This window comes from Pinus tabuliformis, chromosome 9 (genome assembly GCF_031772625.1).
Source record: "Pinus tabuliformis cultivar Carrire ecotype Pingquan chromosome 9, CPIR1, whole genome shotgun sequence".
Lineage (NCBI taxonomy): Eukaryota > Viridiplantae > Streptophyta > Pinopsida > Pinales > Pinaceae > Pinus > Pinus tabuliformis.
The window spans coordinates 1,280,137,598-1,280,154,662 of record NC_142307.1 but is presented as its reverse complement, the minus strand read 5'-3'; the positions used below and the strand labels follow the sequence as shown (position 1 = coordinate 1,280,154,662).

General features: G+C 34.4%; 1 protein-coding gene across 1 annotated transcript; it reads right to left on the bottom strand.

The window, feature by feature from the left end:
* Positions 1-1,226: 1,226 nt before the first annotated feature.
* On the bottom strand, positions 1,227-1,886 carry LOC149153242 (AT-hook motif nuclear-localized protein 21-like). Its single transcript, XM_089443752.1, has one exon. The coding sequence runs from the start codon at positions 1,884-1,886 to the stop codon at positions 1,227-1,229; it is 660 nt and encodes a 219-aa protein (XP_089299878.1).
* Positions 1,887-17,065: the final 15,179 nt, after the last annotated feature.

Genomic DNA, 17,065 nt, shown 5'->3' with positions numbered 1-17,065 from the left:
TTTTACGACCCAGGCCCCCGACCAATTCACGAATAACAAGCAGCAGGGGAGGGGTCGACATTTTAAGGTACCCGCCTGGAGTAGGTTTAACCCCTTGTGCATTCTAGTATACCTGATGTAATCACTATATTTTCAATTACCCCAATAGTCGATGAAAAAAAGACTATAAGATAACCCCAATAGTCGATGAAAGAAAGACTATAAGGCAAGAAAATAGTAAGATATAACTATTAAGTTGTTTATATAGATAAAAAGACCAAAAAGGAGAATCCCCTGACAGAAAAAAGGAAAAAAAAAGAAGAAAAGAAAGAGAATCCAATCGTGCACCAAATCTACATCAGCTTACTAGTAATGAGGATAAGCCCAAAATAACCTAGCTATGTAACTATAAAAAAATGATATATAAAAGGTTACAAAGAATCTCAAAAGCATTCAGTAATAAAATACCCTCAGAATACTTTCACAAATAAGGAATAACCAACAATACCATACTACATTCTTTCCTAGTACCATAGGACATTCTTTCCTAGTTGAATGATGGAGAAAAATATCTAAATATAATATAATAAAAACTAACAAAAGAAAAGGTTTCTAACCATGCTCACAGATTTCAAAACAGAAAATATCTAAAAATAACATTCAATACAATAATAAAGAACACAAATATCTAAACATAGCATTCCATACCATAAAAACTAACGAAAGAAACGGTTTCTAACCATGCTCACATATTTCAAAACAAAAACCAAAGACAACATATCTGTAATGAATGCGCAAGCAATCTAACCATAATATTTTTCAAAAATCTATTTTTAGGAGAAACTAATCTGCGTAACGACCAAAATCTATTTTTAACCTAATCTGTGTAACGACCGTGCATAATTACAGAGGGATTTGTATGTTCTTGTATTCAATACACAGCTTGGCTTATTTTCCAACTATATTATGAGATTAACATTTGCCTGTTTTGAGATAGCTAACGCAAACAATCTTTAAAAGAAATAAATAAATAATTGTTAACCTCTAAAGCTTGAACATTGAAATTAATCCTGGTTCAGGTCTCTTATATTTAAGAAATGGACAAATCCATGATCATAATTATGGATATATATACCTGGTTTTAGTTTCAAAAATGTCACGTCATAGAGTTCATACAATCAATCTTGAAACGTCTCTTTCTTTCATTCAGGAACAGAAAAATACCTTAACCTCGCCATGCATGGCAATCAAAGAGGTGGTGTTCTCCCATGAGTGGCCTCACGGAATGAAGGGAATGAACGACTACTAGGGCACGCTATATTGCCGTTGCCTTCTTCCCCATTGCCAGAAATGGGGCGAACTCTGTGAAAAGATGGATCAACACATGACCCAACAACAATGGTAACGGGACCAGCTGCTCGAAGAACCCCGTCAACTAACCCTGCGATCACGCTTCCTTCAGAGTCAAGAACAGAAAGAGAGAGAGAGTTGCAATGTGGGAGAAATGTGCCACACAGTGAAAGTATCTGACACGTGCCACGCAAGAATCTCACTTGCCCAGCCATGCAGATGGCCACATCCACCACCCTCCCTAGAGCGCTCATCACATAGAGACCCCCTACTTGAAGCCTTCGGTGAAATCCACGTAGGCACTGAACTATATCAGCTCCAGGTTGAAGTTGTACAACATGAGGCATGATTGCATCAACGCTGTCTTCGTATAGCACAGAACTTTCTTTCTGTTTGTTTCTGGAACCAGACGGACAGCCCCTTCTGACTAACTGCTGGGTACTGTTGTTAATATTCTGTTCACCATCTGTGATCTCTTCTTTGACTGTTGGAAAGTTGCAATGCTGTTGGAATGGATCCAGCGACCCAATAGCAGCTGAAAAAAGCTTTGATTCCATCTCTGACAACAGATTCGCTGAAGCAACAAAAATAATGAAAACAAAAGCCAAAGGATATCCACCGGAAAATTATGGCAGAGCTAAACAAAATCGAAGATATATACTATGCTAGGACCTTTATCATAAGGAAAAAACAAATGCCCTTTGCCTATTATCTGCCGGCCCCAAGTTATTTTCACTGCAACATAACAATTGTGCCAACCCCTATTCCTGTAAATTGAAAAATTGAATGGAGTTTCCCACAGAAGAATTTTGACAAACAAATATATCAACAGGAAAAACGGTTAAAGAAACCTACATCTGCAGACAATTAGCTATCCGAATAAAACCAAGAGCAGAAAATGCGTTTATTCGATCGATTAGTGATCCTCTCTCCTTCAATAACACCGATTATAGAGTAATTTAAGGCACAATCTTCCGTAAATAGTCTCCACGTTTCAAGCAATTTATCATGGTAACTCCACGTAGCTTTTAAAAAAATATGCAACTCGTATTATGCGAACTCCATGTATCCTTTAAAAATAATAAAATAATTCTACGAGAACCTTAAAAAATAAAAAGTTATGTAAATGGTCGACTCCATCCGACCGTTGAAAATAATAAATAAATACAAGCAAGCAATTATTAAATTGTTACATAGAGATTTAAAAAAATAATAAACAAAGGCATGGGTTAAATTATTACACTTAAGGTTCATGAAGGTGATAGTTGTTGGAATACTAATTTCTATTTGTCTCAGTTGTGATTTTTTTATGTAAAGAGTCTTTATTACAATTAAGGTTTATGAGGGTGATAGTTGTTGGAATATTAAATTTTTTATGTAAAGAGTGTGTGCCTATTCTATAGGAGCGATTTCCCTAGTTTGGTGTGTGGTTGAGATATTCTCTCAACTAACAGATTGTATGTCCAAGATAGTTTTCTTATCTTGAGACGATACTCTTGTATATATGTAATTGCATATCTCATTAATATATATGTAATTGCATATCTGATTAATGAGATATAGATTCTTTTGTGGAATTTTAACATGGTATTAGAGCCCCTCTTGGGTTTGGTCCATCTTGGTTTGAAGGAAATGTGCCGAGGAAAATAAGAGTAAGAATATATTTTATTTTAGTTTTTTAAGTTTGTCCATCCTCCTTTTTCGAAGACGTTGCAGCAATGCTCAACAGCGTGTGGATAGCAGCTGTGATAGGTGATTTGTTGACAATGGTGATGTTGGAGCAATCGGTGGTTTCTTTTGAGGGATCTACGTTTTTTAGGCAAGAGCTATGTGGGAGTTTGATCCCCAAATTGCATCTGATCTTGGGTACAGATCTGTGTATCCAGTCGTGGAGATTGTCGTGCTCTGTTGTGTGAGTTTCACCTCAGTGGAGAGCCGAGACAATGAATCTTGGTGTGGTTGTCGATTTGAGAGCCTGTGACTGATTCTGTGAATTAAATCAGTCAACGGTGGAGAGCCAATTGTGGCACGCTGAGTGTTGCTTGTACGTTGGAGAACCCCCTGCATGGAGCCGGCCAACCAGTTAAATTCTTATGTCTTTACTGTAAGAATCTCAGCGGTGGTCTAGTCTATTACAATTAACTCGAGAAGCGTGGTAAGCAGTCAATTGGCTGCGCTACTTGGTGACGGAGGAGCCACCAATTTCCTTCTGCGTGTGAGAGAAGGCCTGAGCTCACTAATTCTGTGCGCTGGTTTTAGAGCCTAAGAGGAGTCGATAAAGCGACGGTAGTGCGTCAGAGGGATTTTCTAAACAGACATCTAATCTAGTTTGCTGCATGATTTTAAAAGTTTAGGTCTTTTGAATCTCCTGATCGGTTCAGAAGAAGGAGAAAGCCATGACTTTAGGTTTGCTATTGGTCTCTAGGCTTGCAAGGTCTCAATCGAAGGGTATCACTTCAAATGTTGTTCAATCTACATATCTGGCTACACAGAATATCAAATCTTCAAATTTTGGTTCGCCGCTGATACAGAGATGGGGAAATGGAACCAGAGTTTCAGCTCAATGGGCGCTGGTAATGATGTGATTGGTATTGATTTGGGAACAACAAATTCATGTGTTGCTCTCATGGAAGGCAAGAACTCCAAAGTCATTGAAAACTCAGAAGGTGCACAGACGACCCCATCTCTTGCAGCTTTTAATCAAAAGGGAGAGCTTCTTGTAGGCACTCTTGCTAAGCAACAAGTTGTGACAAATCCAACAAACACAGTGTTTGGAACAAAGCGTTTGATAGGAAGCGATTTGATGACCCGTAGAAGTAGAAAGAGATGAAGATGGTCCCATACAAAATTGTTAAGGAAACCAATGGTGATGCTTGGGTTGAAGTAACGGGAAACAGTATTCGCCGAGTCAGATTGGAGCATTCATCTTGAAAAAGATGAAAGAAACTGCTTAAACTTATCTAGGGAGGTCTGTATCAAATGCAGTCATTACAGTGCCGACCTATTTCAATGATGCTTGGCGTCAAGCAACTAAAGATGCTGGAAAAGTTGTTGGTTTAGATGTGAAAAGAATTATCAATGAACCAACAGCAGCTACCCTTTCATATGGTATTTCTTTTTATATGGGCAAAGGTGAATTAGTCTTGGAAATTTGTATACATATTGAGATTCGTGACCTCAATAAGAAGTCATTCTGTTAGAATTCACGACTCTAACAAATGACATGTAAAACATGGAGATCCAAGATCAATATGCCAAACTTAAAATGAGGGTGTCAAAGACTCAAAAGTACAAAGACGATGATATTCATGTGGGAAAGCAGTGATGTGTTCGAAAAATGAGGGTGTCAAAGACTCAAAAGTACAAAGCCGATGATATTCATGTGGGAAAGTAGTGATGTGTTCGAAAAATGAGGGTGTCAAAGACTCAACAGTACAAAGCCGATGATATTCATGTGGGAAAGTAGTGATGTGTTCGAGCATATAAATGGTATGGTGTATCCAAGATGAGTGGAAAATGACTCAAATGGGCTTGAAAGTTTGTTTGTGTTTATAAAACAGACTCAATATTATGTTGTATTATGAGTCTCACATTTTATTAGTAAGCAAGTTTAGAATGTTTTGTAATGGTCTTTGTAATGTATGTACCTGGTAACTCCAAAAGTTGGAGTTGTAAGCCTCGTAAGGCATGTGTACCCCCATACAGTTCGTGGTAATCTAAAAACCACTTTGTATTTGCAGTGTCAGTTTGTGGTAAGCCAGAAACCACATCTAAGAGTGAAGTGGGATAGAGATTCCTGTTTGCATGGTTTAGGGTTAGCCGAGAAAACCCTCGGCCTGGCTGAGTTGGGTCTTTGGTGAGCCTTAGTGGCTGGAGTGCCCTAGTGGCAGGTTTGTAGCCCATAGTGGCTAGAGTGCCCTAGTGGCAGGTTTGTGGCCCATAGTGGTTGGAGTGCCTTCGTGGCTGAGTTGAGTCTTTGTGGTTGTGTTGAGCCTTCATGGCTGAGTTGAGCCTTGGTGGCTGTGTTTAGCCTTGGTGGCTGAGAGCCCTTGGTGGCATGGTTGAGGGTGATCCGATAAAACCCAGAGCATGGTTACGGGTAATCCGATAAAACCCATGATGATATTGGAGGGGGATTTACAGGTACAGGTTTGCAGTTATAATAGTTGAAAGAACCATGTATACAAAGGACATCCTACAATACTAGCGGTTGCAGCAGTTAGTACCCATGCATTCCGGTGGATGGTTGCTCCTTTATATGGATATCAACATATTCTTTTTATGTTTAACCACAACTAGACTTTGCAGATTGATATTGAGACAAGTACTCATTAAGGGGGTGTGTTGGAATATTAATTCTTACTTGTCTTAGTTGTGACTTTCTATGTAAAGAGTATGTTCCTATTCTATAGGAGTGGTTTCCCTAGTTTGGTGTGTGGTTGAGATATTCTCTCAACCAACAGATTTTATGTCCAAGATAGTTTTCCTATCTTGAGACAATACTCTTGTATATATGTAATTGCATATCTGATTAATGAGATATAGATTCCTTTGTGGAATTTTAACAAGTTTTTTTTGTCGAGACATTTTGTGAATGTTGTAGATTTGAAATTCAGTGGTAAAATTTTTATTCATGTTAAAATTTAGTGTGGTTAAAGTTGGGTGAGATCCCATGGTGTGGTTTAGAATGGGTGAAATCCCTAGTTGATTTGACCGCTTAGATGCTCTTCGGACTCTGCCACTCAAGCCTAGGCATGCTAATCATATGAGGATTTCATAAGTAATATGTCCGTAGGTCTCTACTACTCAAGCCATAGGTTAGGCATGCCTGTGATATGAGGACTCACATAACCTAGCAAACAAAAAAAATATTACATTTCAATTAAAAAATAATTAAGTTTCAATTTTGATTTGATACTTGAGTGTCCTCATGATGAGACACACTTGCTCACTATAAACTTTTACTAAAAATTCTAATGTGATGGATCGAGAAATATCAAATCAAAATTGTTCTTCTCACATAAACCTTAACTCTAAAGTTTCATTTTGTTATATATTAACGTAGGGGCATATTACTTCTTGATTTATCAAACCTTAACTCTAAAGTTTCAATTTGTTATATATTAACGTAGGGTCATATTACTTCTTGATTTATCAAACTCCGATTTTTTATTTACCAAGTGCAAAATGGCATCAAATCTCTCAAAATGCAATCTTCTTTTTGAGTGCAAAATTAAAAAAAAAAGTTAGCACCAAGACAAATTTGATTCCCCTAAGCTCTTGATAGATCTAAAATTAAGATCCATGATAACCCCGATTCTATCAAGCACTAAAACATGTTAACATCAAAATATATATATATATATATAATTTCCAATGAAGAGTGGAATTTTAAAATTTTCAATTTATATTATTTTATTTTCATATATATAAAGTCGATATAAAATTGTGTTTTTCATAATTGATAGTAAAATATTTTTTTTTTATTAATATATTTTTGTTTTAAATATTACATGTCAACTAAACATAACATATATTACACATAATGTAGTATCAATGATATTATTTTTTATGTCATTTGTCAACTCAATATTAAGTAGTGAAGGAATTACATGTCTCTCTTATACTAAAAGGCAAAAAAGCATATTATTTTTTTAGTTTCAATTGATTTATTTAACATGAAAATTAAAGTTTTTTTTAAATTTGTGGATAATAAGTATTATTTTATTATTTTTAAATATAACATTTAGCAATAACATCTTGCTAAATCTCCTGGAATTACATATCTCTCTTATACTAAAAAGCAAATTATTTTTTAGTTTTAATTACTTTATTTAACATGAAATTTTATTTTTAATTTGTAGACGATAAATATTATTTTATTATTTTTAAATGTAACATACATCTTGCAAATCTCTTAAATCTCCCTAGTACTCAACTGCTCAGGCTCAGGCTCAGGCTCAAAGAAACTAACAAAAGAAAAAGTTTTGTCACAGATTTCAAAACAGAAAATATGTAAATATAGCATTCAATACAATAAAAAGAACACGAATATCTAAACATAGCATTCAATACAATAGACACGAACGAATATAACCAAGAGCAGAAAATACGTTTCTTCTAGCTGTTAGTGTTCCCCTCTCCTTCAATATCACCGATCATAGAGTAAATTAAGGCACAATCTGCCGTAAATAGTCTCCACGTTTCAAGCAATTTATCATGGTAACTCCACGTAGCTTTTAAAAAAATATGCTAACTCGTATTATGCGAACTCCATGTATCCTTTAAAAATAATTCTACGAGAACCTTTAAAAATAATAAGTTATGTAAATGGGCGACTCCATCCGACCTTTGGAAATAACAAATAAATACAAGCAAGCAATTATTAAATTGTTATATAGGGATTTAAAAAAATAATAAATAAAGGTTTGGTTAAATTATTACACTTAAGGTGCATGAGGGTGATAGTTGTTGGAATATTAATTCCTACTTGTCTCAGTTGTGACTTTTTAAAGAGTCTGTTCCTATTCTATAGGAGTGGTTTCTCTAGTTTGGTGTCTGGTTGAGATATTCTCTCAACCAATAGATTGTATGTGCAAGATAGTTTTCCTATCTTGAGACAATACTCCTGTATATATGTAATTGCATATCTCATTAATGAGATGTAGATTCCTTTGTGGAATTTTAACATGGTATCAGAGCCCCTAAGGGCATGGCCCCTCTTGGGCTTGGTTTGCCGAGGAAAATAAGAGTGAGAATATATTTTGTTTTAGTTTTTTATGTTTGTCTATCCTCCTTTTTCAAAGATGTTGCAGCAATGCTCAATAGGGTGTGGAGAGCAGTTATGATTTGCGATTTGTTGACAACGGTGATGTTGGAGACATCGATGGTTTCTTTTGAGGGATCTGTGTTTTTTTAGGCAAGAGCTATGTGGGAGTCTGATCTCCAAATTGCATTTGATCTCGGGTACAGATCTGTGTATCCAGTCGTGGAGACTGTCGTGATCTGTTGTGTGAGTTTCACCTCAGTGGAGAGCCAAGATAGTGAATCTCGGAGAGGTTGTCGATTTGAGAGCATGTGGCTGATTCTGTGAATTAAATCAGTCGACGATGGAGAGCCAATTGTGGCACGATGAGTGTTGCTTGTACGTTGGAGAACCCCCTACGTGGAGCTGGCCAACCAGTTAAATCCCTATGTCTTTACTATCAGAATCTCAGCGGCGGTATAGCATATTATAGTTAACTCGAGAAGCATGGTAAGTAGACAATTGGTTGCGCTAATTGGTGACGGAGGAGCCACTTGTTTCCTTTTGCGTGAGAGAGAAGGCCTGAGCTCACTAATTCTGTGCGCTAGTTTTAGAGCCTTAGAGGAGCCGACAAAGCGACGGTAACACATCAGAGGGATTTTCTAAACAGACATCCGATCTAGCTTGCTGCATGATTTTAAAAGTTAGGTCTTTTGAATCTCCTGATCGGTTCGAAAGGAGGAGAAAGCCACGACTTTAGGTTCACTATTGATGTCTAGGCTTGCAAGGTCTTAGTCGAAGGGCATCGCTTCAAATGTTGTTCAATCTGCATATCTGGCTACACAAAATATCAAATCTCCAAACTTTGGTTCGCCGCTAATACAGAGATGGCGAAATGCAGCCATAGCTTTTAGCTCAATGGGAGTTGGTAATGATGTGATTGGTATTGATTTGGGAACAACAAATTCATGTGTTTCTCTCATGGAAGGCAAGAACCCCAAAGTCATTGAAAACTCAGAAGGTGCACGGATGACCCCATCTGTTGTAGCTTTTAATCAAAAGGGAGAGCTTCTTGTAGGCACTCCTGCTAAGCGACAAGCTGTGACAAATCCAACAAACACAATGTTTGCAACAAAGTGTTTGATAGGAAGGTGATTTGATGACCCGCAGACGCAGAAAGAGATGAAGATGGTCCCATACAAAATTGTTAAGGCAACCAATGGTGATGCCTGGGTTGAAGTAAATTGGAACCAATATTCGCAGAGTCAGATTGGAGCATTCATCTTAACAAAGATGAAAGAAACAACTAAAGCTTATCTAGGGAGGTTTTTATCAAATGCAGTCATTACAGTGTCGGCCTATTTCAATGATGCTCAGCGTCAAGCAACTAAATATGCTGGAAAAATTGTCAGTTTAGATGTGAAAAGAATTATCATTGAACCAACAGCAGCTGCCCTTTAATATGGTATTTTTATTTTATATGGGTAAAGGTGAATTAGTCTTGGAAATTTGTATACATATTGAGATTCGTGACCTCAATATGAATTCATTTTGTTAGAATTCATGGCTCTAACATATGAAATGTAAAACATGGAGATCCAAGATCAATATGCCAAAGTTAAAAATGAGGGTGTCAAAGACTCAAAAGTACAAAGCCGATGATATTCATGTGGGAAAGAAGTGGTGTGTTCAAGCATATAAATGGTATGGTTTATCCAAGATGAATGGCAAATGATTCAAATGGGCTTGAATCGTTTGTTTGTGTTTGTAGAATAGACTCAATATTATGTTGTATTATGAGTCACACATTTTATTAGTTAGTAATTTTAGAATGTTTTGTAATGGTATTTGTAATATATGTACCTAATAACTCCAAAAGTTGGAGTTGTAAGTCTTGTAAGGCATGTGTACCCCCATACAGTTCGTGGTAATCTAAAAACCATTTTGTATTTGCAGTGTCAGTTTGTGGTAAGCCAGAAACCACGTCTAAGAGTGAAGTGGGAATGCGATTCATGTTGGCATGGTTTAGGATTAGCTGAGAAAACCCTCGGCCTCACTGAGTCAGGTCTTTGGTGAGCCTTAATGGCTGGAGTGCCCTAGTGGCAGGTTTATAGCCCAAAGTAGCTGGAGTGCCCTAGTGGTAGGTTTGGAGCCCAAAGTGGCTACAGTGCCCTAATGGCAGGTTTGTGGCCCATAGTGGCTAGAGTGCCTTCATGGCTAAGTTGAGCCTTTGTGGTTGTGTTAAGCCTTCATGGCTAAGTTGAGCCTTGGTGGTTGTGTTTAGGCTTGGTGGCTGAGAGCCCTTGGTGGCATGGTTGAGGGTGATTCGATAAAACCGAGAGCATGGTTATGGGTAATCCGATAAAACCCATGATGATATTGGAGGGGGATTTACAAGTATAGGTGTGCAATTATAATGGTTGAAAGAACCATGTATGCGAAGGACACCCTACAAGATTGGCGGTTGCAGCAGTTAGTACGCATGCATTCCGATGGATGGTTGCTCCTTTATATGGACATCAACATATTCTTTTTATGTTTGACCACAACTAGACTTTGCAGATTGATATCAAGACAAGTACTCATTAAGGGGGTGTGTTGGAATATTAATTCCTACTTGTCTTAGTACCCATGCATTCCGATGGATGGTTGCTCCTTTATATGGACATCAACATATTCTTTTTATGTTTGACCACAACTAGACTTTGCAGATTGATATCAAGACAAGTACTCATTAAGGGGGTGTGTTGGAATATTAATTCCTACTTGTCTCAGTTGTGACTTTCTATGTAAAGAGTCTGTTCCTATTCTATAGGAGTGGTTTCCCTAGTTTGGTGTGTGGTTGAGATATTCTCTCAACCAACAAATTGTATGTCCAAGATAGTTTTCCTATCTTGAGACAATACTCATGTATATATGTAATTGCATATCTGATTAATGAGATATAGATTCCTTTGTGGAATTTTAGCAAGTGTGTTTTGTCGAGACATTTTTTGAATGCTATAGATTTGAAATTCAGTGGTAAAATTTTTACTCATGTTAAAAGTTAGTGTGGTTAAATTTGGGTGAGATCCCATGGTGTGGTTTAGGTTGGGTGAGATCCCTAGTTGATTTGACCGCTTAGATGCTCTTAGGTCTTTGCTGCTCAAGCCTAGGCATGCTAGTCATATGAGGATTTCATGAGTACAATGCTCGTAGGTCTCTACTACTCAAGCCACAGGTTAGGCATGCTTATGATATGAGGACTCACATAACCTAGAAAACAAAAAAAATATTACATTTAAATTAAAAAATAATCAAGTTTTAATTTTGATTTGATATTTGACTGTCGTCATAATGAGCCACACTTGCTCACCAAAAACTTTTAGTGGAAATTCTAATGTGATGGATTGAGAAATGTGATGGATGGAGAAATATCAAATCAAAATTGTTCTTCTCACATAAAACATAACTCTAAAGTTTCAATTTGTTATATATTAACATAGGGTCATATTACTTCTTGATTTATCAAACTCAAATTTTTTCATATTTTTTATTTACCAAGTGCATAATGGCATCAAATCTCTCAAAATGCAAACTTCTTTTTGAGTGCAAAATTTAAAAAAAGGTTAGCACCAAGACAAATTTGATTCCCCTAGACTCTTGATAGATCTAGAATTAAGATCCATAATAACCCCAATTCTATTCAGCACTAGAACATGTTGACATCAATATATATATATATATATATATATATATATATATATATATAATTTCCAATGGAGAGTGGAATTTTAAAATTTTCAATTTATATTATTTTATTTTTCTATATATAAAGTTGATATAAAATTATAAAATTATGTTTTTCATAATTGATAGTAAAATATTTGTTTTGTTATTAATATATTTTTGTTTTAAATGTTACATGTCAAGTAAATATAACATATATTCCACATTATGTAGTGTCAATAATATTATTTTTTATGTTATTTGTCAACTCCATATTAAGTAGTGAAAGAATTATATATCTCTCTTACAGTAAAAAGCAAATTATTTTTTTAGTTTCAATTACTTTATTTAAGATGAAAATTAAAGTTTTTTCCACATTATGTAGTATCAATAATATTATTTTTTATGTTATTTGTTAACTCCATATTAAGTAGTGAAGGAATTACATCTCTCTTATACTAAAAAACAAATTATTTTTTTAGTTTCGATTACTTTACATAAGATGAAAATTGAAATTTTTTTTCTTTCAACCTATGGACACGATTTTTTTTTTTTTTTTTTCCAATTTTATAATTTGTTAAAATAAATATTATTTTATTATTTTTAAATGTAATATTTACAAAAAAAAAAAAAAAAAAAAAAAAAAAACTAACAAAATAAAAAAGTTCGCTCACAAATTTCAAAACAGAAAATATCTATGGCCTACAATACAATAAAACAATACAATAAAAAGAACACGAATATCTAAACATAGCGAAAGAAACAGTTTCTAACCATGCTCACATATTTCAAAACAAAAACCTAACAAGACAACATATCACATATTTCAAAACAAAAACCAGACGAGACAACATATCTATAATGAATGCCCGAGCAATCTAACCATAATCTTTATCAAAAATATATTTTTAGGAGAACCTAATCTGTGTAATGACCGTGCATAACTACAGAGAGATTTGTAAAAGGAGAGCACTCCTTTTATTCAAAGGAGAGCTTATTTTCTGAGCTATACGATGAGTAAAAGGAGAGCTTATTTTCTGAGCTATATGATGAGTTTAACATTTCTCCGTTTTGAGATAGCTAAAGCCAACAATCTTTAACAGATATAAATAAATAATTGTTAACCTCTAATGGTTGAAAATTGAAATTAATCCTGGTTCGAGTCTTTTACATTTAACAAATGGTCTTTTATATTTAGGAAATGGACAAATCATAATTATGGATACCTTGTTTTAGTTTCAAAAATGTCACGTCATAGAGTTAGAGTTCAGACGATCAATCTTGAAACGTCTCTTTCTCTCATTCAAGAACAGAAAAATACCTTAACCTTGCCATGCATGGCAATCAAAGAGGTGGTGTTCTCCCATGAGTGGCCTCACGGAATGAAGGGATTGAACGACTACTAGGGCACGAAATATTGTCATTGCCTCCTTCCCCATTGCCAAAAATGGGGCGAAATCTGTGAAAAGATGGATCAGCGCATAACAATGGTAACCGGACCAGCTGGTCGAAGAATCCCGTCAACTAACCCTGCGATCACACTTCCTTCATAGTCAAGAACGGAAGTAGAGAGCGAGTTGCAATGTGGGAGAAATGTGCCACACAGTGAAAGTATCTGACACGTGCCACGCAAGAATCTCACTTGCCCAGCCATGCAGATGGCCACATCTGCCACCCTCCCTAGAGGGCTCATCACATAGAGACCCCCTACTTGAAGCCTTGGGTAAAATACACGTAGGCACTGAACTATATCAGCTCCAGGTTGAAGCTGTACAACATGAGGCATGATTGCATCATCGCTGTCTTCGTAAAGCACAGAACTTTCTTTCTGTTTGTTTCTGGAACCAGACGGGCGGCCCCTTCTGGCTGAGTACTGCTGGGTACTGTCGTTGTTAATATTCTCTTCACCATCTGTGCTCTCTTCTTTGACGCTTGGGAAAACTGCAATGCTGTTGGAATGGACCCAGCAACCCAATCACAACTTCATTATTATGGGGCATAGCTGCTGAAAAAAACTTTGATTCCATCTCTGACAACAGATTCGGCAAGGCAACAAAAATAATGAAACCCAATCACAACTTCATTATTATGGGGCATAGCTGCTGAAAAAAACTTTGATTCCATCTCTGACAACAGATTCGGCAAGGCAACAAAAATAATGAAAACAAAAGTCAAAGGATATCCACAGAAAATCATGGCAGAGCTAAACAAAATCGAAGATATATACAATGCTAGGACCTTTATCATAAGAAAAAGAAATGCCCTTTGCCTATTATCTGCCGGCCCCAAGTTATTTTCACTGCAACATAACAATTGTGCCAACCCCTATTCCTGTAAATTGAAAAATTGAATGGAGTTTTCCACAGAAGATTTTTCACAAACAAATATATCAACAGGAAAAACGGTTAAAGAAAACTACATCTGCAGACAATTAGCTATCCGAATAAAACCATACAATCTTCCGTAAATAGTCTCCACGTTTCAAGCAATTTATCATGGTAACTCCACGTAGCTTGTAAAAAAATTTGCTAACTCGTATAATGCGAACTCCATGAATCCTTTAAAAAAGATAAAATAATTCTACGAGAACCTTAAAAAATAATAAGTTATGTAACCATCCGACCTGTGGAGATAATAAATAAATACAAGAAGCAATTATTAAATTGTTATAGAGAGATTTATAAAAATAATAAATAACGGCGAGGGTTAAATTATTACACTTAGGGTGATAGTGTGCTTTGTCGACACATTTTGTGAATGTTATAAATTCGAAATTTAGTGGTAAAATTTTTATTCATGTTAAAAGTTAGTGTAGGAGTTAGTAGTTAGTGTAGGAGTTAGTGTGGTTTAAGTTGGCTGAGATTTCATGGTGTGAATGGTGTGGGTTAGGCTGGATGAGATTTTTAGTTCATTTGACATCTAGGTCTCTGCTACTCAAGCCTAGGTATGCTAATCATATGAGGATTTCATGAACAAGATGCCCCTAGGTCTTTACTACTCAAGCTACAGGTTAGGCATGCCTGTGATATGAGGACTCACATAAGCTAGCAAACAAAAAAAATATTACATTTAAATTAAAAAAAATAATTAAGTTTCAATTTTGATTTGATATTTGAGTGTCCTCATGACGAGTCACACTGGCTGACTAGAAACTTCTAAAAATTCTGATGTGATGGATCTAGAAATATCAAATCAAAATTGTTCTTCTCACATAAACCTTAACTCTATAATTTCAATTTGTTATATATTAACATAGGGTCATATTACTTCTTGATTTATCAAACTCAGATTTTTTATTTACCAAGTGCAAAAAGGCATCAAATCTCTCATAATGCAATCTTCTTTTTAGTGCAAAATAAAAAAAAAGAAAAGTTAACACAAGACAAATTTGATTCCCTAGACCCTAGATAGATCTAGAATTAAGATCCATGATAACCCCAATTCTATCAAGCACTAGAACATGTAACATCATATATATATATATATATATATATATATAATTTCCAATAGAGAGTGGAATTTTAAAATTTTCAATTTATATTATTTTATTTTTCTATATATAAAGTTAATATAAAATTGTATTTTTCATAATTGATAGTAAATATTTTTTTTTGTTATTAATATATTTTTGTAAATGTTACATGTCAACTAAACATAACATATATTACACATTGATTACACATAATGTAGTATTAATAATATGATTTTTTATGTTATTTGTCAATTCCACATGTCAACTAAGCATAACATATATTACAGATGGATTACACATAATGTAGTATTAGATGGTTACACATAATGTAGTATGGATAATATTATTTTTTACACATAATGTAGTATTAGATGGATTACACATAATGTAGTATGGATAATATTATTTTTTATGTCATTTGTCAACTCCATATTAAGTAGTGAAGTACTCCATATTAAGTAGGGAAGGAATTACGTATCTCCCTTATAATCCATATTAAGTAGTGAAGAAATTATATATCTCCCTTATACTCCATATTAAATAGTGAAGGAATTACCTATCTCCCTTATACTCCATATCTTACTACTTTCTTTATATCTTACTACTTTCTTTATGAAAATGAAATTTAAAATTAAAGTAGTGGAATTTACTTTTACAATTAAAATTGAAGTTTAAAGCATAGTTACCAAGTTCGAATTCGAATTCGGATTCGAATTCGATACGATAAAAATTCGAATAAGAAATTTTTAATTCGAAAAAAATTCGACACTATACATATTGAAAACTATCATTTCAAAAAATTTCTTGTTGTGTCTGGGATATATATTTTCAGCCCATTTTTTTCTAAATTTATTTTGAATTTTGAATAACATTCAATAAACTAGATAATATAATAATTTTACAAATACAATTCACCAAAAAAACTTCCCTTCCCTTCAATACTTCTTTATTTCTAAATTTAAATCTAAAATATTTTTCTAATTTAAAAAATGATTTATCTATAATCTTTCCTAATAAATATAAACATTTTTAAAAATATCTAAAATTTCATAAAATGAGTCATTGCAAAATTAACATGTATTACAAATTAACAAACTATTGGGAATTCAGTGTAACAGTTTCTTCCTTTTCCTAATTTACTAGCTTTTTAATCCATAAAAACAATAATGAGATTGGAAAATTATAAACTTTCCTATTCCACTGTGATTTTCCAATTTTTCTAGTTTCTTTCCTTCTGAGCGGATGCCATCAGTGTAACAGATTCTTCCTTTTCCTAATTTACTAGCTTTTTAATCCATAAAATCAATAATGAAATTGGAAAATTATAAATTTTCCTATTCCACTGTGATTTTCCAATTTTTCCAATTTCTTTCCTTCTACCAAGATGCCATCCTACCACTATTTGTTCCACCAATCTGTTATGTTTGAGTAAACCACCAATCGCGGATTTTAAAGCATTTAATTTTTCATTTGACCGCTTATCCAACCACGTATACTTGAAAACAGAATCGAATTTCATCAAATAATTTATACAAAATTTCTCCTCAATTTAAATTTGATAAAACTATAATTTAAATTTAATAAAACTATAAATTATAAATGAAATTTGATAAATCTACCAATTATAAATTATAAATTATTTACTTTACTTTAAAAAACATAATTATCATAGGTTTCTAAGTATAAGCATAAAACTACATCCACCATTATCATTTATTAACATTAACGTTAATCGTATGCCATTCATAATAAATGGGATGCTCGAATCTGTAACTATGATTAAAAATCTGCGAAGAATCTGATATCGTGAA